This window comes from Heloderma suspectum, chromosome 1, assembly GCF_057233095.1.
Source record: "Heloderma suspectum isolate Gila_16-S chromosome 1, 16-S_ref, whole genome shotgun sequence".
Lineage (NCBI taxonomy): Eukaryota > Metazoa > Chordata > Lepidosauria > Squamata > Helodermatidae > Heloderma > Heloderma suspectum.
Window position 1 is genome coordinate 156,094,997 of NC_139458.1, and position 23,474 is coordinate 156,118,470.

Genomic DNA, 23,474 nt, shown 5'->3' on the forward strand with positions numbered 1-23,474 from the left:
CCTTTTAAAAAAAGTTCCTGTGAGTTGTTTTTTTTTAAGGTTGGTACAACCGCTATTTTTGGCAAATTGACATGTTGTTATGTTTCATTCATATCTCTAAAACGATGGCGAATTCCCTAAAATGGCTTCTGCACAGAAACCGGGAGTTCAAACATAGGGTACAGATTTATATAGCATGTGTTTTATTTTAAATTGCAAAGCATTTTCAAATCCTTAGGGTATTTATCTATGACATTTGTATATGGCCTTTCTTCCATGGTGGAACTAAGGTGACTATATATGGGGTTTCTAGGAGGTCTCCCATCCAGGCACTGATCGTACCCTGACCAGCTTAGCTTCAGCAAAGTTGCTGTATCATGTGCACATATCTTCAGACCACTTTTCCCTCATGTCCTCTCACTATAGGGGGGATCACACACCACTATTCAATCACATGTTGAAAACACATATGAAGATGTCCTAGAGCATGCTGACTTGCCCTGCCCCCAATGCCCCCCATTGGCTACCGAACGTGAGGACAACAGAGGCCATGGCCAGTGTGTGCATCCATGCCTGGGCACTACCCTTTGTTATCCCCTCATGCTTGTTTTCAACACATCAGGGGTTGATGTGAACCACTCTAACAAGACAGCTATTTGTTATTCACTTTTTAGAGAGAGAGCGCCACAGCTGAGAAATAGTGGCTTTCCTGTGGTCATACAATGGGGCTGTTCACACAACATGCTAACCCACACTCAGTGGTTGAGTGTGGATTGTTGTTGGATCGTGGGTTATCTGTTGAACTGTAGGTTAGTGTATTGTCTGAACCCAGGACATTTTCCACAGCGTGGCTTGTTAACCACCCTGAACAACCCAACAACAAACCATGGGTTCTCAAGGTGGCTTGTTCCAGAAAAATAAGCCACACTGCATGGTTAACAGGTCACCCTGTGGAAAATGTCCTGGGTTCAGACAACACACTAACCCATGGTTCAACAACAACCCACACTCATCCACTGAGTGTGGATTAGTGTGTTGTGTGAACCCAGTCAGTGTGTTCACTGCAGAGGTTCACCCACACCTAAGTCAAACAGTCTATTCACTGGAACACAGTAGCTTCTTCCAGTGTTCCTGTACTGCGCAGTGTCGTTATACACAGGGCAGCTTTATTATGTCAACAGAATGTGAATTATCAGGTGTTTTTGTTTCCTTTTTCAATATTTTGGCTTTAAAAAAAAGTGACGAAGATCATGACAATTGGCTTAAAGCAATGAATGTGCTAATATTTTCCTGAATTTCATGTTTTGATATTTTTCAAAGCTTAACATCACATTACAGTGATGTTTTCAAAAGGCAAGTGATAAAATGGGGGAAATAGTTGCTCGCTACTGTACTCCTTCATTGAGTATTTTATTATTCTCTTTCCAAGAAAAGGATTTGCACATCTAATCTAGCAGACCTGTTAAAATTAGAGGCCAAAATTAGGTGCTCTTCAAAGAGTGTTGGCCAGGATGGGGTTTTCTGAAACAGCTTAGCATTGTCATTGTTATATCAAGTCCTGCTCTCAGTGCCAACTTTCTCTCCCCCCTCCTCCCCCTCCCATATTTGCGTGTGTGTTCAGAGTCAGGCTTAGTCTGCTCATAAACTTCAGTTCCTGGGCGGACCCCACACACACACACAGCTGGATTTGAAACAGCTGGATCTGCCTCCCCTTCAATTTTAGCCAGGAGCCCCACAAGCTCTAGACTGGTTGGTGGAGGATGAACTGATCAACACTGTGGAGCTGGGATTCGGTTGCTGGCAAGTTCCAGAGAATGGGTGGCTGGAAGAGCCGGACTTTGCTTCTGCTACTGCTGCTGTTGCTCTGTGAGTAAAGAAAAGGCTTCAGCTTTGGCTCTGTAACGCAAGGGAGGCTGTTTATTTTCCCTCTTCCCAGCTCCGTTCTCCTCTGCGGGTGACTAGCTGGAGGATAGGAAATGTTTGAGAATTTGGGATAAAAGTCTAGCTGCAGTACTTGCTTGAAAATCCAGTCTGTGCTTCTTTCTAACAAACGCTAGATGTTTAGCTGCTCTAGTCGGCTTCTCGAAGCTGCATACAGACATTACAGTATTTGCTGGAACCCAATTGGTGTAGAAGTTAATGCTGTACGAGAACGGCTTTGAAAAATTGCATTTGTTGTTTTTTCATTATATTTAAGCGTATTATTAACATCAGTTAAGGTACATGGTTGAATGGTGTGATTTCGGCATGTTTGGATGCTGAGATGGTTGCAATGTCACTCTTGCCATTTTCTTTCACATACACACATACAGTACATGCACATAGATTTAAGTGCAGAACTAATTCAGCTTACACCAATTAAGCATGGTAAGGAGGGAAAAAAGGATCTCTGCATCTAGCTATTTGGCAAGGCAGTCCAGCCAGCATATTAGCAGAGCATTCTTTGTTACACACGCTCTGTTTATGTTTCTGTAATGGTTTGCTAATCCCGAAGATACAACTATCATGCCAGGGTTTGAAAATATGTCTCAGCATGCTGTAAAGGCTCTTCTTTAAATCTTCATCTTCATTTTATCACAGGAAAGCACATGCATATAGATGCCATATGCAAGTCAAAATAAGTATATACACTTCTCATATATATATGTAGCATACAGGATGTAACATGTACAAATATGCCTTTATATGGAATTTGTTTATTTTACTGATACACACCATTTCCACTAAAAACAGGATTCTGCACGGTTCCATGAAACTGTAGGGGCACCTCTAAACGGAGGATTTCCTGGGTGTCAGATATGCCAATCCTGTGACCTAAGAACCTGCAAACATTGCAAGAACCTTCTGTCAGTCTCTGCGCTGCTGATTCCTGCTAGTCCAAACAACAGAGCGAGGGTCAACCCGGGTGGCACTCTTTAAATGACATATCTGAGCAGAATTGTTGTGCCAAATCCAATGCAACCCTGACCTCTTCTTTGTGGTGCCTTTTCTCACACTTTTCCTTTAGTGCTGAACTGGGTGACCAGAACGGTGGCAAGCTATTAGATGTATGAACTTATACATGAAGCCATCTTATACAGCATCAGACCATCAATCCATCTGGTGCGGTCGTGTCTAATGCAGTTGGCACTGGATCTGCAAAGTCTCAAGCGGATATGTCAAGTGAGACATTTTTAATTTGAGAAGGCAGGGGCTGAAACTTGTGCACACAACGTCTATGCTCTACAAGTGAGCAATGGCTCTTCCTTGCTGGAAAAAAGATCCTGCCCCATGCCCATACTATTATGGTAAACTCACGGAGGTAGACAACTTGAAGCTCTCCAGTTGTTTTGGCCTGCAACTCCCATGATTCCTCACAACTGGCTATGCTGGCTAGGGCTGATGGGAATTGTAGGTCAAAACATATGGAGGGCTGCAAGTTGCCCATTCCTGTGCTAAAGGATGGGGACTGGAAGTGGCCTTAAACCAGAGATGGGCAACTTTGAGGGGTCTGAGGGCCACTTTCCACCTTCTGTGTGACCTCCCTGGTTGTCCACACTCTTCTGCCAGCAGGAAAAAGGCAATTTACTGTTGAAACCACTGCAGTCTTAGAAAGGCAAAATTTAGCTTGATAACAAGCTAAATTTGGCCTTTCTAAGGCTTTGTAGTGGTTTGCCATTGAATTTTAGTGGAAATCCACTCATTTTTTGCCATTGCCATGCTGCCAAATTCAGCAGCACAGGTAGGGGGGGCACATAAGAGGATGGGGAGCCAGAGGTGGTCTGCAGGCAGTGAGTTGCCCTGCCTTAGACCCATGGAGACACAAGAGTTTCCTTTATTCCTAATTCCTTTAAGGGAATGCCTGGATGGACACTTCCTTATTGTCAGTTTAGCCCTAAACCAGAAGTGTCAGAAACCTTATGCCAGCCTCCCCTAATCTTGTGCCTGCCAGATGTGTTGAACTACAACACACATCATCCCCAATTAGCATGTGGCTGAGGATGGTGGGAGTTGTAGGGCTTCTCCACATGAGCAATTTATTGCACGCTTGTGACTGGCCACTCATGGAAGTTTGCGGGCCCTTTACATGACATCATCAACTTCCAGGATGTCTCCCGCTCCTTCCCCCAGTAATCTCACTTTAAAAAAGATCGGATATAATGCACCATTTAACATTAGTGTGGAATATTGCAGGATATCCCCAGTATGTAAAGTCGGCATTGTGCTATAATACAGCCACTACATGGCACTGTTTCATTGAACCTTATGGAGCGTTGCCAAATGCCATTGCCAAGAGGGGAAATTTTCAATTACAAATCATGTGGTCGTCATTGGTCTCCCTCTATAGCATCCCCAGAAGAAGAAAGCTTGGTAAGGATGTGGGTTTTTTCCTTAATGTAGAGACGCCCGCAGTCCAGTATATCTGCTGGGCAATATTCCCCAGTATGGACTGCACCACCTCTGCTAAGTTCTTAATTCTTCTGGGCTATTGTAAGAGTTCAATAGCCCAGTGCAGTTCCCATGTAATTAGTGAAGGTTGGATGCTGCAAATCTCAGAATTTGAGTTCAGATTAAAACCCTGGTCATGAAATAGCCAAAGTGAAGTACCTCAAAGTCTCATCGATTTCAATGGAAGGAACTGCTTAAAAGCATGTCTGCTCAGAAGTAGGTCACAATGAGTTCAATGGGATTTACTCCCAAGCATGTGTGCATAGGACTGTAGCCTTAATCTCTCTCCCTAAAAGCAATGAGACTTCAAAGTGCTTCACTTCAGTGGGATCATTCCCTCAATCAGTTAACATGGCTAAAACTGCACTCCTGTTTCCATTTACCCACCCACTGGGTTTAAGCACCATTAAATTCAATGGAACTTGCTTCTGAGGAAACATATATAGAATTGCACTGTAAGTCTATTTTCAGTACATGTTACTATCTACAGAGAAAGGGACATGTTACATATTATATTTGCTTTATTTACTGACGCTATCTGGGAGTTCTGTTTTATTATCAATAGAATGTTCTTGTTTCAGTGGCTCTACAATCTTTGGAAAATTGGAATTGTAAGATATAGGATATATTATATGAAAGATAGACACTTTAAATATACATTGTAACATAAATCATAGCTAGTGAGTTAGCAGAAGTATTATTAATAATTTCTATGGCACTTTTCAAAGTATTTTGCAATCATTGGGTTGGATCCAGACTATGCTAGTTGAACTTAGGCCCCATAGATTTCAGTGGCACCAGTTAGTCATGATATAAGACCTATTGATTTCAGTGGGAACTAAGTTCAACAAACTTAGTCTCAAGCTAACCCATTATCTTGTTCATACTCCCAACAATGTGTAGGACACTGTGAGTCCTAATTCTCAAATGGAGAACTGATGCGGAGAAAAAGTGACTTGCCTAAGGCTCCCAGGGAATCTAGAGCAGGGATTTGAACCCATGTCTTTGAGGTCCCAGTTCAGCATGTTAGCTACAAGCTAACAAAATACATAGTAATTTCCCCTCATGTCTGACATATCTTTAAGGGTGCACTTCTGTGCATGTTTAGACAAAAAAAAAAAAAAAGTCCTACAACTCCCAGCATTCCCCACCCAGCCATGGTAGCTGAGGCATGCTGGGAGTTGTAGTACTTTTTTTCTGTCTAAACATGCATAGGATTGCACCCTAATTTAGGTAAACTATTTCATGGTAGGATATGTATCCATCCAGCAGGTTTTCTTCAAACCAGACACATGGTACCAGCAGTCACATGAATTAGACCAGCATAGCCTTCAGAACTTTAATTTCTGTCTTTAATTTGCAAATAGGCATCTTTCCAGGTTCACTGGAAAATACTGAAGGATATTCTCACCAGATGTACAGGAAGATAGTTTTTTTGGGTTGCTTTCTGTCCAGCACATGTGCTTCTTCTATTCATCATCATCATCATCATCTCCTCTCTCTTTGAGGATATCATTCTCAAAGTGGGTGATCTAGTCTTTCTTTTAAAAAATGGCATGTATGACTTAGGGAAAGATTAAAGGCGATTCCAGAAGGAGGGGTCTGAGAGGGTTAGGCACACTGAACCAGTGTGCTTGAAATGCACAACCTATACAGTGACTGTGCAGACCTCTGTATGGATCGCTACTGATCCAAATGGACTTGTTGGAACAGGACAGATGTCTCAGCAGTTGCAGGGTAGAAACTTGATGGTGAGCCCCTGGGCTTTTCTACATGAGGCATTTATAGTGCGCTTGTCATTCTCTACTCACAGACCTCTGTGAGTTCAGTTCTGTGAGGAAACCAAAAGCAGATACAGTGGATTAACACCTTGTGTAGAAAAGCTCCTGAGCTCTGCACAAAGCGCTTTTCCTTTCCAGCTTTTCCACTACATAACCGCTAGATGGCATTGTGCTATAGTGGAATAGTGCAAGTAGGAAAATACATTTCCTTTTGCTGTCACCAATAATACTCCATTTTCCCTGCTCTAAACCCCCCCAAGAAAGTGCTCTTAAAAAACAGAAGCAAAACTGGAGGGTCACGATGTTGTCTAAAGAACCCATAAACAACTGTGAGTAAGGAATGATGAGTGCAAATAAATGCCTTGTGTAGAAAAGCTCTGGATCTCAATTCTGCGACAAAACTGAAAGCAGATACAGTGGATTAACAGCCTCATGTAGAAAAGCTCATTCTCTTTCTATCTCTCCTTTTCTCGCCTACCATCATGTGTTTCTGTCTCTGATTGCTAGGCAACTGTAAATAGCTGCTGTTCTTCATCCCACTTTTAAAGGAAGGAAAACTGTTTTTGTGTGTGTTTTTAAATTAGGCAACAGTTATTTCTATCTTTTGTTGTTACTATTTAACAATGGGAAGAGAGAATAGATAGATCTTTGAATCTTGCTTTCTGCAAAAATAAGGTAATGTTTGCTGATCTTCAGAATTTGCTTAAGAATACATGACATAAAAATCAACAGTACTCTTGGGCACTATACAGTGCTTTTCATATTGGCTTTCAGTCCTCTCAGAAGTATCTTGCTATATTTTACATACATCTTGTTTGTGTTATGTTGGCAAAACATACAGGGAATGTCTTGCTGAATCAAAGATTCAATCATTTCCCATAACATTACAATAGCAACTGCTAGAAGTGGTCTTAAAATAGTTTTATTTTAATGCTGCATAACAAAACTGGATGTAGTATTTTTCTACCAATTTTTCATATGCCAGGTTTGGGTAAGTCAAATGGCCCAGTTGAGAATTTCTTGAGTTTTCCATATTTACTAAGATTATATATATATTTGAATCAATTGGTGCAATCAACCAACTAAGGCTACAATCCTATAGACACTTACCTGGGATTATGAGCATCTCTACACCAGTCTAAAATCCTGCATTTAAAATGGGGCTTTCTGCTTCTGTTTTAAATGCAGGATCACAACAGACTCCCTTTACACATGCTTCCTCCCCCCCCACACTTTCCCCCCTTCTCCTCCTTATCCGAGTCTTCTGTATGATTCATCGGTTTAGCTCTTCTTCTTGCAGCTCTTCCTTTTTCATGGAGGGAACTTAAATGGAACACAAGCAGGGTAATTTGATAGCTCATTATCTACCATCTTTTTAACAATGGAATAAAGGTCATTTAGTGTGGGAGATGCCCTGGAGGTTGACGACGTCTTCTAAAGGGCCTTTTAGAAGGTCACGAAGCTCAAACTTCCATGAGTGAGCAATCTGCTGTATAGCAGGGTAAAAGCTCCGTGTGAAGAAGCCCTATGTCTCCAGTCTCCTTGGACATAATGGGGCTTACTTCTGAGTAGACATGTATATCAGTGCACTGTGAAGCTTTAATTGCAGATTAACAGCACAATCCTAAACATGTCTACTCAGAAAAAAGTCCCATTATTATGTTCAATGGTACTTACTCCCTGGTAAGTGGATTTAGGATTGCACTTCCAGCCTAATTTTGCAGCTGAAACACCCCTTTCAAGTAATGGCTAATTCCAATAAAAAGCATGCCAGACCCTCCCTCCCTTCAGAGTTTGATGAAAAATAAATTTAAGGATGGCTTCTCCTTTCTTCTAGGTTTGTCCAAAGCCAACACATGGTTTGCCTTTCAGGGTGGAATGTGTATGACTCTCCATCTATCCACTGGGACCACAGGTTACTGAACCTGACAAACAGTGGGCAGTTGAGATAAATATCAATATGCATTTTAAGTTTGGAATTGTTTACAATAGTACTGATGAGCTTTGAAGTTATTTCTGAAGTATTTTCTTTTTTCTCTGAAGTATTGCCATAGTATTTCATATTCTTCACAGATAACAAAAAGAAGATCATAGAGCTGTATCCCAGCATCAGCAAAACAACAACTGATAACCAAGTCTGTGGATAGTCTTGATGGTTATTTGTTCACCAGATGCCTTTGGAGTCTATGTGGTCATGACTATTAAGTAAGCAGATTTTATATTCAGTATTCATGACAATGTAATCCCGTAAATGTATAATTCTTGACTATTCCATTTGGAATTACTAAGATAATACCAAACAAATTCTCAAGAGTCATGACCCTTGATAAAGAACCCTAGAGACTCAAAATACATCAGATGTATAAATAAATGCCGAGACTGTCATCGACTGACTTGGTTACCATCAACTGCTGGGTCTTGTTTTGCTGACACCCATATTCAGATATAGGAGAACAAAATGTTGAGCAGTAATGATTAGAAGGCTCACTGCTTATTACATTCTAAATTATCTTACATTGAAGATCAGCTTCCCTTTTGTTCATTAAGATTTAAAAAGAGTCATCTTATTGAGGTTTTACAATATATAAATGACACAAAATGTAATTCACTCATGAGTTAAAAGTCAAACGCATCAAGTCAACTATAAAACCTGTAAAACAGGCTCTAATATTGACTGAAGTGGAAGATAAAATGGAACATTGATTTTGATTGGCGTATATTGTCACATAAACAAGATGTGTGGTCTGACAGCACACTTCGTTATGAAACAAACCAAGGCAAGTGAGACAAAATAAATGTTTCTGAGCTAAGTAATAATAGCTGAAAGCATGAAAATGTGATTATTCAAAAATGGAAAAATCCCCATTTCTTTTTAGTTCATATATTGGAAATTGTAAATTTTGAATTATACATTGACATTCCCTGTTTCTTTGTATTTGCAGATCTCTACATGGTTTAAACCTATTAATGTTTACACCATAACTTTTGACATCCAAAAGATGTTTCCTGACATAATTTCTCTGGGTATATAAACACAAACAAATTCCATGCGACTGCTTTGTGTATGATTATGTGTAGTGAGTCTGGGGTAGCTGCAGATCACAGGATTCCTTTTACAAATGAGTTGGGTGGACAACTCATCCAGACACTACATTTTCTAGTCTCAACTGGCCCAGAATGTGGCTGCTTGCTTGGGTATTGTCAAATGTTTGGGTTTTATTTTAGTCTTTAAATGTAGCTTTATATTCACAAATCTTTTGGTCTTTACTGTTGGAATAACATAGTATTCACTTATTTTTAAGAAATAACACAATTTGAAGATTTTGGTAACACATTGACTGTCATAGAATAGTAAGGTTGGAAGGAGCCTATAAGACCCTCGAGTCCAACCCTCTGCTCAATGCAGGAATCCCAGTCAGAGCATCCCTGACAGATGGCTGTCCAGCCTCATCTTGAATGCCTCCAGTGTGGGAGAGCCCACCACCTCCCTAGGTAATTCGTTCCATTGTCGTATTGTTCTAACAGTCAGGAAGTGTTTCCTGTTGTTCAGGAACTGATGTTCCTGATGTCCTCTAAGGCTGCCAGCCTATATCCACTTACCTGGGGGTAGGCCTCTTTGAACTCAGTGGGACTTGCATATGGGTAGACATGTATAAGATTGCGCTGTTAATGGGTCAAATCACCATTTAATATTTGATTGTTTTAAAATTACGTTTCCTTAACTCTTTCACTCATTGTTGCATTTTTTGTTTCATGTGGAGTGATTTCTTAAATATTCCTACCTGTTCTGGACAAATGATGACTCTCAGAAGTGCTGGTCCTCCTAAAATCCCTTTGAAATTAAGGGGGCAGGACACAGTGAAAGAAATACTATGTTGATCTCAATTTATATGAACCTTTGCAGCTTAAGGATATGAAAAGATATTTGGTTGGAATTTTGGGTGGTTTCGCTTTAAAAAAAGTAACTAGTATATATCTAAAAGTTTAAGGAGGTTTAGGGGTGGGTGGTAATGGTAGGATTTGCATGAAATGGGTCAATAGGGAAAGACCACAGGTTTGTATACTGAAGGCCCCAGGTTCAGGCTCTGACAACTCCAGTTAAATGATTCAGAAGTTCTGCTTGAAACCTTGGAGAACCACTCCCAGTCAGATTAGAAAATGCCAAATCATTCAATGATCTGACTGGTAAAAGGCAGCTTCCAGTGTTTTGTAGCTATACTTTAAAATTAGAAGTCTGTGTACAGCCAGAAGTTGGCTGATTAATTATAAATCAGTCTGTATCATTGTGCCCCCAGCTCCCCACTACACTTGGCCTTTACCAAGTGTCGTGGTAAAGTAGTGGGGCTTTACCAGCCCCACTTAGGTTTTCAAGGTCATAATGCAGCAGTCCTGTCAGTGCTGATACTCTAGGCCATGGGTAGGAAAACATCAGGCTTGCGGGATCTACTTTTGTTTTTTTAATAGGAGCTCAAAGACATAGAATTAAAGAATTCTAAGCCCAGGAATTTGTTCTGACTACCAGAATTGAGCTGAGCTCATAGGCCTTCCACACAATAATCCATTCCTCATTAAGAACATAAGCAGAGCCCTGCTGGATCAGACCAAAGGTCCATCTAGTCCAGCATTCTGTTCACACAGTGGCCAACCAGCTGCCCACAGGAGACCCACAAGCAGGACATGAGTGCAACAGCACCCACATTCCCCAGAAACTAGTGTATATTGGGAATATTGCAACCTCATCTGCAAGTTATAAGAAAGGGGTGATGTTGCAATTAGCTAGTTAAAGCATGGAAATTTCGGGCACAGCTAGCCTTAGGATCTTTATAGCCTACAATGTGGTTACTTGCTCCTCCCCTCCCTCCATCCCCCCTCTCTCTGTCCTCCTCCATTGCTGGGAGCACATGGCTTGCTCTCTCTCTCCTGCTGGTGTTGTAGAACACAAAGAAAAGGATTGAACAAACTCCCTTTTGAAATTCTGTGCTGTGCCTGCGTTGTATGCACAATATTTTGAGTTATGAGTAACCCATTTTTCTTTCCTTCACCAAAGAAGAGTGTGGTCTCCTTTTTCTTTTCTTTTTTAGCCTTGTGTGCATGTAGGACTGGTAAACGCACATTCTGTTCTGCCTTTTGCTTTTTATCTGCTAACTTCTTTTTTTAACAGGAGGCAGTTCCATCGTGGTGGCCATCACTATGTTTTGTAGTGAATTCCATAGTTTAACGATGCGCTGTGTGAAGAAGTACTTCCTTTTATCTGTCCTGAATTTCCCACCAATCAGCTTCATGGGATGACCCTGGGTTCTAATATTATGAAAGAGGGAGAAAACGACAAGCTTTCTTCATTTCAGCAGTATAATTTAGGGTGGGAGGAAAGTCATTTTATTGCTGCTATTGTTAAACAATTTTGAGTAAAAAAATCTTTGGTGATATACTGCAGATCACGGAGAGATATTCCAGGAGATTGTAATCTATCTTCTGCCCACACCTGCTGTACGCAAGCAGTTCTCAACCCACCCACCCCTGCCACCCACACAGACCACTTGAAAAGTGCTGTGGGTGTTGGCAGACCAATTAAACTTTTTTTGGTTAAAAATGATTCATATTTTAATAAGCATAGATTTGCGGTGGATGTGCCTTTGTGAGCAAAGTTCTGTGAAGTCAAGTGTGATGTTGTCAGCTTTGGGTTTAGGATCAGCATTCATCCTGCCTCTGTATTGGTGACAAGTGATGAAAATCCCATCTTGCAAAGGTAGATGCCGTGCTTAAAATGACATTGATCTCCATCATTGGAAAAAATATGCGCAGGGCCAAATACAGATATATTATTGACTGTTTGAGAGTTATTAGGCTTCTTCTATACGCCTAATAACTCTATCCCTCAGTCCCTCTGCACTAATTCCATCTTGTCTCACTTCTCTGTCTCCTCTGCCCATTTCACCATGCCTTTGCCTTTGCCTCTGCCTACCCTACCCTCAGTTTCCTGTTTATTTCTTCATGGCTTGCTTTCTACCCAGTCCTTCAGCCACTTTGCCTCTGGGCTCTGTGCCATTAACTTTCCTTTCTCCAGGACCTCTTCGCAGCCCACATGCTGACCCATGAAGCTACCCTTGTCAGTATGACTTTTGTGAGTTTTAATCCTAGCCTACCTGACATCTGGACTGCAAGCATTCTTGCAGCTTTCCCCCCTCTGAGAAGTTGGAATGTTTATGAGCATTCCATGCTATCCCCTGTTCAACAAATTGATGTCAAAGGTTTTGTCACTACAAGCAGAATGCAATATAGATGGAAACCCTTGCAAGGTCTATGGGATTGGTCAGATTATAAGTATGAGCAAAATAAAGAAGTTTCTTTCTGCTGTTCATATGTTACACTTACACAGTTATAAAGCATGGAATGATAGAAGCCAAAAGTTTTGCAAGTCCAATTGTAATAATTAAGGAAGCTTTTTGGAGTACTTTTATTTATTTTTTAAAAAAAATTTAAATGTGAGGCAAAAAAATCTCAGTGAATTCATTGATTGCAAAGCACTTTTAAAAAAATTAAGTTTTTACAGAGATTAAAATGGTATCAGTTGGCAACTTTGTGAGATGAAAGGAGATGGTTGCTGCTGGAACTGTCAGATTAAGAAAAAAGAGACATTAAACATTGCACCCTTCCCCTCATTTATTGTTATTTATAGCCTTTTATAAGCAGCGGATTCATCACTGCAATAGAATAACAAAAAAAAAAAAGCTGAAAAATGCCTAGCTTAGTGGGCCACAGAACTCTATCACTGAGTTATGGCAGTTTCTTTGCTCTGACATCTCTTTGTTGGCTCATCAAAGTCCTTCTGCCAGATGGTAAATAGAAAGCCTGCCAGAAATTTTCAAGCACTCCCCAGGAAGTTCCATCTAAATCACCAGTAAACCATTTGCACTTAAAACAGAGCACAAACCCCCACTGCTCAAATGTGACACAGATAACATTTATGACATGTTTACCGTTCCAAGGATAATAATAGATGTCTTTGCACTGTCCTTTTCAGTTCCTTCCCATCCACTTGGATGGATCTACAACTCCTACAGGGAAAAGAAAGTATAGGCGATGTGAATCTCCAGGACAGAACTGTCGCATGAAAGTTGAGGTACTAGCAGTGCATTCCTACGCATGTCTACTCAGACTATGTCCCACTGAGTTCAATGGGACTTACTCCCAAATATGAGCATGCTCAGGATTGCAGGCATAGGATGCTGAATGTCTCCGCTTTTGCACTTGTGTGGAATTCCAGGATACACACAGTCTCAGCTGCAATCTATTGGAGGCTGAACCACAGCAAGAGGTATTGTCACTAGACCAAAATGACATGGCTCTTGCTCTAGTTTAGATTTTCTTCTCCCGTGTCACCTTGCTAGCCTCCTATTTGCAACCGTAGCCTCTCCACGTGACATTAGAAGTACAAGTTGATCGCCAGAGAAAGCCAGGGTTGGAATTGGGGTTGCCATGACCAGAGCCCAGAATTACACAAGCTTTCTATTCCTTCCATAACATCCAGCTTTCATACTCTGCTTCATACTTTGGATTTACACCCTGTTGCCATGGAATATTCAGAGGCAATATATCTAAGAATACCAGATTCTGTGGGGAAAAGCAACAGGGGGCACTGTTGCACTCATAACCTACTTGTGGGGGTTTCCCAGAAACTTCTGGTCACTTTGGGGATTGTGAAGGATTGCTGGTTTCACCCCCAACAACCCTGCAAGGTAGACCAGCCCAACTTGGCCACAAGTTCTTCCAAAATTAACCCAGTAGCTCCCTTCCAGGCCAGTAGGCACTATGTTTAGCACTGAAGTTATTCAGGACACACCACACCAACTGAAAGTTGGATAAAAGTTAAAACTCTAAGCAAAACCAGAAACGCCAATCACCAAGGCACACACTCCCAAGAGCAAAATAATAAAGCTAGCTAGTCTATCCTATACATACCAAAGTATGGGCCTCCCAGAATAGCCATCTACCAGCAGCACATCCTAGTGCCATCAGGGCCAAGAAGAGATACCCACCCCTTCTTTAGCCCTCCTTTTATTGCCCAGCCCTAGCAACTCCAGGCAGATTTGAAGTACCCAATCCAAACCCAAGCCCAGGACACCCCACTCCACCCTCCAAAGAGGTTGCATCTTCCCACCAGGCATGGCTGTTATCATTTTCCCAGTTAGTAGGAGCAAACCCTGGCCTTGAGCTGCAGGGCTGAGAAACAGCTAAAAATGATCAACCTCCAGGTGGCTGCTTCCTACATGACCACCCCAGAGGCCCTCATGGTTCCCACTATTATTAACCCATTCTTGACAGGGATGTTGGGCTAGATATGGCCTTTGTCTGATACAGCAGATTCCAGTGGAGGCTGGTGGGTTCGATTTCAGCGGGGCTGTGATTCCATTCTGGGTTTTACTCAGAACCAGCCAGAACTCTAACGGACCTATCCAAGATGCTGAACCCTATCCTCATAATAGGTTCGGCACTTTGGATAGCTCCTTTGGAGTTCTGGCTGGTTTTGACTGAAACCCAAAATGCATTCAGAGCCCCACTGAAATCGGAGCCACCTGCCTCCACTGGCCCCACCCATTCAAATTATGCATAACATACTCAATTGCTGTTCAGAATATGTTGATCCAGGCTTCCCCAACCTGGTGCCCTCCAGATGTTTCCCATCAGGCTCAGAAAGCGTGGTCAATGGCTAGGAATGATGGGAGTTACGGTCTCAAACATTTGGAGGGCACCAGATTAGGAAGGCTGACAAGCAAATAAATTACACATATCTTCCAATTACCATATTTTATTCAGATAAAAGCATTTTGGTGTTGTCTTTTTAAACAAAAGCATTCTAGATTCCTTGTTTTAACATTCAGTATTTGGAAATGCACCAAGGGCTGCCTTCTGTACTGCATTTTCCACAAGACAGGGGAGCTAGGTTATTGTAATGTGGGTAGAGTGAATATGAGAGAAAGACATTAATAGCAGCTTCTCATCAACGATTTGTACTCTGGTACAGATATTGGGCTTTTCTACATAAGGCTGTTAATCTGCTGCATTTACTTTCGGTTTCATAACAGAATTGAGATCTGAGCACTACATTAGGGGCATTTCCTTTCCTGCTTTTCTGCTATATAACCTTTAGGCGGCACTGTGGTATAGTGGAAAAGCGCAAATGCACAAGAGGAAATTGCACTTTCTTTTGCCATCAGAAATAATACCCCATTTTCCCTGCTCTAGAAAAACTCACTGAAAGTGCTGTTTACAAGCAGAACCAAAACTGGAGGGTCATGTTGTCTATAGAACCTGTAAACAACTGTGAGTAGGGAATGACAAGCACATAGCAAATGCCTCATGTAGAAAAGCTCATTGTGAGGGGGCATGCCTGTATTATTTGCTTATCATTTTTAAATATACAGAAACAGCGACTGGGAAAGAATCAGGTCCCTGCTTCTGTTTATTTTAAAGAGATAAATGGCAAATGCACCTTTTACAACTGAGGTGGCATATTTATTTATTTATTTAATTACATCATGCCTTTCCATAAAACGCTAAACATTATATTATAATATATATTATATAATATAATATGCACAAGGTGTTAATATGCACAATTCTTTAAACTGAATGTTTAAAGAATCCCCGCATACCCTCAGTTCAGATTTTTCTAAATGGTCTAAGACATCTCAGTTCTAAGATGGCCCTTTTAATCCTTTCCCATAATAAGGATATATATTATCTAAATATCACTGGACTTAGTTTAGTCCTGTTGAACACCCACAACCCCCGCTGAGTTTTTGTGGGTGGCCAAAAAGCAAGCTTACAAAACCCTGATGCATTTGGTTGCTGGCAGGGTAGTGTTTGGCCAACAGCCATCTGAATGTGAGTTGGCAGAAGGACCTTAGGAATATATGGGATATTTCTGGGAACTAATGTGGGGTTAGCAGATCTGCTGCCTGGTGCAGGGGTGGCTGTTAACTTCCAGTGTGCTCTGCTTATATAGCTGTAAATAAAACAAATATTACAGAGACACCATGAGTCCCAAGTGCTCTCTCAACCAAAGGAAACTAAGCCCTGAATGGCAGCTAAAACTGGGTATAGCTTTAATAGTTAGTGTTATGATTGTGGGTTTCAATAAATCAAATGCATGAATGTGAAAAGAATAATTTGAATAAAAAGAATGAAGCTGTTCCACCCTTTCAGTTTGCTAAGCTATTTTCAGTGGCCAGTAAGAGTGAAGCCTGTAATTCGTATCTCCCTAGCATAAGGCAATGTTTTAAGTGAATGACTCTCTAAATTCAATTACCACAATACTTAGATTACTAACAAACTCAGAAAGGGGGAGCAAATCCTGTCGTCCCTTCTGAATTCAACAGTAGAGCAGTTTGTTGTGTGTTGTTAAAATACTTGTTAAATTAGCGCAAATGCATTCACACAAAAATGGCAGAAAATAGTATATAATAGATATGATGATCCAGCTTTTGCCCCATCCATCCTGCACCAACTCACCTTATTAACTGAGATAGATTGGATCCTGTGCTTTGATGTTACCCAGAACTTAGTTCAATTTTTTTGTGATTTTGAAATGTTTTTATATAGCTCAGCTAAGATTTAAATATAAAAACTTGTCACTCAATTTACATTGTTTTATTTAAAATCCGAGATATTTGGAAGGAGTACTTTGGGCTGGGCGGCTTAAAATGTTTATCTCTCTCTCTCTCTCTCTCTCTCTCTGTCTTTTTGGCACTTGCTGTGGCAAATATCAGTCTGGAACAGCTTGATGTAAATTGTTTTCATTTGAATGGTGCCCAGATAAATATGTGGGTTTGATGTTGTATATCTTGAAATATATTCTAGACTTGAGCCCAAACCCACAAAGAGAGTGGGAATGTTTCTGTCCATGTCAATGGGTTTTAGAGGATGCCATGTGTGAACTGCTCCTTGATTTCATCACTTTAGCATGTGATTTCTGCCCTCCTCTTTTCTTGAGGGATTTTCTTTGTTCACTGATCTGAATAATTTGCTTGCTTCAGTAAAATCTTGATCATACAATCACACAGAAAACTACTTTATTGTACCAAAGAGTAGAAATGGCTTTTATTGCAGTATATATTTATTACTTAGTCTGCAATATTATACACACTAACCTGGGAGTAAGCCCCATTCAACTCCATGGGACTTACTTCTGAATACATATACAAAGAATTGCACTGTTAATCTGATCCCAGAGTAAACTGAGAATATTTCCTAACTTTACTGTTTAAAATGGCATGCAGCCCTTCCATTACCTTCTTTCTAAGGGCCTACTTGTGAAGAGGAAAAGATTTTTGAAAATAAAAAGTAAAAAGGTGCAGGCAAAAAATATTTGTCAACCACACATGTGCATGCAGGTATATTCACCAGGGAGCCAGTGGGCCAATTTGCATGTCATGGCAGCAAATCCTTGGTTAATTAATGAATCCACAATTTGCTGGGTTGTGCATTGTGTGCAAGCAACTTCCATTTTCTGTAAACAACCTCCAATCAGCCTGATCAGAGGTTGTGAGTGTGATGTGCAGCGGTTAACCCAACAACAAACCACCCTAAACAACCCAGTGGTTAATCTAACAACAAATCATGGGTTAACCGCTGGTTTGTTTAGCCCCTAAGCAACCCCTTCTTCTGGGTTCACACATCACACTCACAACCTCTGTTCAATTGGAGGTAATTTACATAAACTGGAAACATCCCTACAACCCATGATTTGCTGCCATGACATGAGAACCAGGTCAGCACTGGCCATGACGAACCATTGTATTGACACATAGAAGCAAAAATACATTTGCCACCCCATATTGTGTGAACCAATTTCCAGACATTTGATGGCATATGATCAGCTGCTTAATGCATCAGTTGAATTTTTTATGGCTGTTGTTACTGATGTTTTAGTTGTTTCATGGGACGGTTGTATTTTAGTGGATAATTCTTTTAGCTGTTTTAAATTTTGTATGTTTTAATTTTGTTGTAAGTCGTTCTGAGTCTCCCTTGAGAAAGGGGTCTAAGAAATCTAAACAACAGCACAACAGCCAGTTTTGCTGAGATTGAAATTCCAAAAACTCAGGATCACTTGGATTTCTGCAACTTTGAATTCAATATGTAACTTCTTATTTTTAATTTACACAATTTTGCATGATGCAAATTTACATTTGAGCCTATTTTAAGCCTTGGAATGCTTATCACCACTTAATTTTTAATCAAACAAAAATTTAAAAAACATTTAAATGCATGAGGTCACCATAAACAATCTCTAAACCTTTAGGTTGCAATCCTAAGCACACTTACTAGGGAGGAAGTCCCAGTGAACACAGTGGGACTTACCTCTTGAGTGAACATGCATAGCATGGTGTTGCCAGTCACTTTATCAGCTATCGAACCATTTCAAGGAGAAATAAGGGCATGTATAGTTTCCCTCTCTAAACAACTTTAGAAAGAGACTGTTACACTAACAATTAACATTAGTTTTAGATTTAATATATCACTTCTGCCATAGCCCAGTGTCCTTGGTATTAAGTCTCCAATACTTCAGGAAAAGAGGAGTAATTATTTATATGAATTCAATCTGGAGCTAAATCCAATTCTGAACTGTAAGACCTGTCATGATCTTGAGTGCTTTGCTCATGGATAAATATTTGGCACATGGGAAACTCACACCCAATAAAAACAACCAACCTCCCCGCCCTTTATGCTCCAGACCTGCCTGTATTATATCACACATATAGAAGTCACTTCATCCACATGTATAGATTCCAGATCATTTACCCCATAACCTTTTCTGATCATATGCAGGTTTTTCTGAAATCACAATCCCAGATGTTTTTATTCAGAATTCCTGTTGGGTTCAGTGGCATTGTCTCCAGTCATGACTAAGGTCTGCAGTCTTACAGTACAATCCTATATATGTCTACTGAGAAGTCAGTTCCATAGGGTTCTCTTAAATGGCTGTAGGAACGTAGCCCTAAATTGCTGCAGAAGGAAATTACGTAGTGCTTCAGAGATTAACTACGCGGGTGTAAAAGGCCCACACCCATAAAAATACTTAACCCCAATTCATTTGTATGACTGGAACTGTATGTAAAACAACACTCCTGTTTACATCCACTTTGAAATCTGTAGATGTAAGCCGTTTATAAATACACATTCATAAATAAATAGATACTAAATAAATAAATGAATTTATGCAGATGTCTTGGATAACCATGAAACTATTCAGATAACAGATCTAAAATTGTATTTGATGTACTGTGATGTATGTTTACAGTGAACAGCAGCCTTTCCCAACCTGGTGCTGTCCAGATGTTTTGGACTACAACTCCCAGCATTCCTAACCATTGGCCATGCTGGCTGGGGCTGATGGAAGCTGAAGTCCAAAACATCTGGAGGGCATCAGGTTGGGAAGGCTAGTGTAGAGGAACCAATACTGCTGCCCATTTTCAGCCAAGCAGGCTTGGCTGTGTCCCCATATGGGCCTGTTCAGACATAATGTTGTGAAGAATGCACTCATCTGTGTTTCTGTGGGCCTTTCTACATGAGGTATTTATTGTGTGCGTCTAATTCCTCACTCATGGTAGTTTGCAGGTACTTTACACAACATCATCCTCCTCCAGGCCCTCTCCCATTATTTGCAACCATTTTAGCAGGGGGATTTTTATCAGGGAAAGTCCAGTATATTGGAGAATGGCGGAATGAAATGCTACCCTACTGTAGTTGCGCAATTCCACTATAAACAGTGTCACCTAGAGGTTATGTAATGGAACTAGGGATGCCAGAGAAATCCGCAACAGAATGAAATATGTTTGGATGTCTATGAATCTGACCCACGGATTCCACAGTGGACCAGCTTTTCTAGTCACAGAGACTTGCTACTTGGTTTTTCTACTTTCCAGAATTTTACACAAATTTAGTCATAGAAAATTATGTAAAACAACACTGGCTGAAATTGCACATTTTGAGGGGATTTGAGCATTTGGGAGGGATTTGTGCATTTTCACAAGTGTGATTTTCAGGCAAAGTCAGGAAATTTGAAAAAATCCAGTACTGTCAACGAGCGGATGATAGAATGAAAGGCACCTGACCATCTGCAAAAGGCTAGTGTGGAGGATGGAGCAGATTTTACAAAATCTATACATCCCTAAATGGAACATATAGGAAGGCAGAGAAGGAAACCCCCCCGGAAAAAACCATGCATCGAGGATCTGAGCTTAATCCCACAAAGAATCTGGAAGTAGAAGTCTTGGTAAAGTGGCGGGCTAAAAACCTCATGTAGAAATGCCCTGTATGAGTCCCTGGCCAGAAAACCCTCATGCACCCTCTTTTCTGGGTGGATACTTCAGGCTCATAGGAATTTAATTTATCTCTTGAGGCACACTGGCCATCTTCTCACTGAACACTAATATGCCCTGGCACATAGTTTATGAATTACTGGTATAGATACTTGAATGGATACTTGGATAACTGCCTTAATTGAATTTCATTTCAGCCTTATTTATGGCCTGTAGAGAGGGGTGGAGTTCTCTCCAGACAAAACTTGATCAGCACAAACAGACACTCAACAGGAAGCTTGCGCAACCAAAGAACCGTAAGAACTCATGTCACCGGGAGGGGGGAGGGTAGCGAGAGAAGCAGTGCTAAGAACACATACTTCAAACACAAATATACACTGAAAATGGGGAGAAATCCATTCCTTTATCCCACTTTAGGTACCCTTGAGATTACAAAATGGCAGATAAAATATTTGCGGGTTATTAATCTGCATTTAACTGACCTTAAGTATGTACCCCAATACATTAAAATTTATTCTGTATGGAGTCTTGTGGGGGGGAGGCAATACAAGCAATATAGTATCTGCCTGATCTTGGCAGAAGTTCGGCTTGTGCTGGTATTGTGCAGGCAGTCTTATTCAGATAACTTTAGCCTATGTGAGGGACGTGGTGGAATTCTTCGTGTCTAGAGTCCTGCAAGGGTGGTCATGTGTTCTAGGATGGCCATGAATATTTGAAAGGGTGTCCTGTCCAGTTCTGATTTAAAGATAAAGACCTGTTGCCCATCAGCAGTTAACACCTGGACAGTTAACACCTGGACGGCAAAAAAAAATGGGAACGCAAATGGCGGTGGCTATGGCGGCCACCATTTGCGTTCCTTTTTTTTTTTGCCGTGATAGGCTAAGTAAATATTTACGTAGCCTATCATGGCAAAACACAGGGATGCAAATGGCGGCTGCCGTCACTGCCGCCATTTGCGTTCCCCCTTTTTTTTTTTTTGCCATGATAGGCTATGTAAATACTTACGTAGCCTATCACAGCTATAATGAAGAAACGAATGGCAGCTGCAGATGCGGCCGCCATTCGCAAAGCAGTGCGAACGACAGCAGGTAAGTGCTCCGTTTCGCGCGCCTTTCGCAGGGTGGGGGGGCTAGCGGCTTCATTCCGCCACAGATTTCGGGGGGCCGAATGCACTGGCATTCGGCCACACTGAGATCCGTGGCAGAATTCTCTGACATCCACATCCCTAGTTGACAGCCACCTCTTCTGGTGGAAATCCACACGATGAAGACCCTTTTCTTTTTAACCCATATGCTCATGCTGTTCAGCTTTCAGCATGGTTGTACTGGGCTGTGCTGGGACTTTGATTCCTCAGTGGGGATGCAGTGTGGAAGATCTTGTAGAACCTGAATAGGACCCCTCTCTCTACCAATCAGATCATAACTTTAAAATAGAGTTCTAGTTTATTAGAAACAGCCAGCTAGACTCTCCAAGCTCCTGTTCCTTCCATATCAAGCTTCACTGACCCTGTTGAGTTCCACATGCTTAGACTTCTCTCAGGCTTGTGCTTCACACACAGTAGAACAGCCTTTCCCAACCTGAGGCCATCCAGATGTGTTAGACTACAGTTCCCATCATTCCAGCCAGCATGGCCAGTGGCAATGATGGAAGTTGTAGCCCAACACAGCTGGAGGGCCCCGGGTTGGGGAAGGCTGAAGTAGAATGAAGTGGTCGAATAATTAGCTGGGACAATGGACTGTACCACTTCAGACTGCAGGGGGAGAATATAGTATTTTGTGTAAAAAACAAAATAAAAAAGAACATTGTACAACAGGGAGAGTGCTGGGCTAGAAACATGTTCCTGATTTGCCAGTTCCTGGCAAATATATGTGCCAGTTTTGTACTTGCAGAGCATTCTTTACCAGGGGAAGCATTTTATTTATTTTGTATTTATTTATTAAAATGTTTTTAGACTGCCCTTGATCCTTGCTGATACCTAGCATTTGAAAACTTACAGTCTGAAGTCATCCAGTCCTCTCCACCAACTCAGGTCTCTTCCATCTCATTTTGTTTAATGTGTAGATTCATCTGATGAGATGCTTTTCACCTTTCAGAACAGGCCCTTAGTACAAGCTACAAGAAAGGTGTACAGAAGTACAGTTACATTATTTATTTATTTATTTAAAACATTTCTTGGCCGCCTTTCAGGGCAGCCACCCTCCCAAGGTGGCTTACAGCAATAAAATACATTAAAATAGTTAAAATATTAAAAGCGATAAAAACATAAAAACAGTAAAAACCAACAATAAAACCAGCAACAATGATAACGGCAGTAACAACAGCAATAGCAGTCATATCAAAAGAAGGCCATGGTAAAATAATATGTTTTCAAGGCCTTCTTAAAAACCTGCAATTGTGGAGCATGGTGGACCTCCAATGGCAATTTGTTCCAAAGATGTGGGGCCACTGCAGAAAAGCCCTCTCACATGTGGTCACCCACTTGACTGCTCTCACAGGTGGGCAAATGAGAAGGGCCTCTCTTTCTGATCTTAAAGTGCAGGCAGGCTGATATGGGTGAAGGAGGTCCTTCAAGTAGCTTGATCCCAAACCTTTTAAGGATTTAAAAGCCAGAAACAGCACTGAGGCTAAAACAGAGCGTCTCCCCATTTGCCTTAAACAAGCTCCCTATGACAAACTTTAGAACACCTGCTGCGTTATAAATTCCCAGGTTTTCACCCAAAGAGGTTAGGCTGAAAGGAACTCATCCCTTGAGTCATGGGCTCTTATGGACATATCAGCTCATTCAGCATTAGGATGTAGGATGTCCACAACCTGGTTCCCTCAAGATGTTTTGAACTACAACTCCCAGAATTCTTGATCTTTGGCCATACTGGCTGGGGCTGATAAGAGTTGAAGTCCAAAAAATCTGCAAGCATCTGGGGTTGGGGAAGGCTTCTGTAGGGCCACCATCTCAACGTTGTGTGTT

General features: G+C 41.1%; 1 protein-coding gene across 3 annotated transcripts in view; it reads left to right on the forward strand.

The window, feature by feature from the left end:
- The first annotated feature begins 1,590 nt into the window (after positions 1-1,590).
- Positions 1,591-23,474, forward strand: part of LOC146358318 (TGF-beta receptor type-2-like) — a 59,888-nt gene continuing 38,004 nt past the window's right edge. Inside the window, exons 1-2 of one of the 3 annotated variants that reach the window (XM_084807714.1) lie at positions 1,649-1,845; positions 2,987-3,141. In XM_084807714.1, the coding sequence (XP_084663840.1) occupies positions 3,135-3,141 (7 nt within the window). In that variant the 5' untranslated portion in view covers positions 1,649-1,845; positions 2,987-3,134. Of the gene's footprint in view, positions 1,846-2,986; positions 3,142-23,474 lie in introns of all 3 variants that reach the window. The other 2 variants (XM_084807706.1, XM_084807720.1) reach the window with 2 other exon arrangements.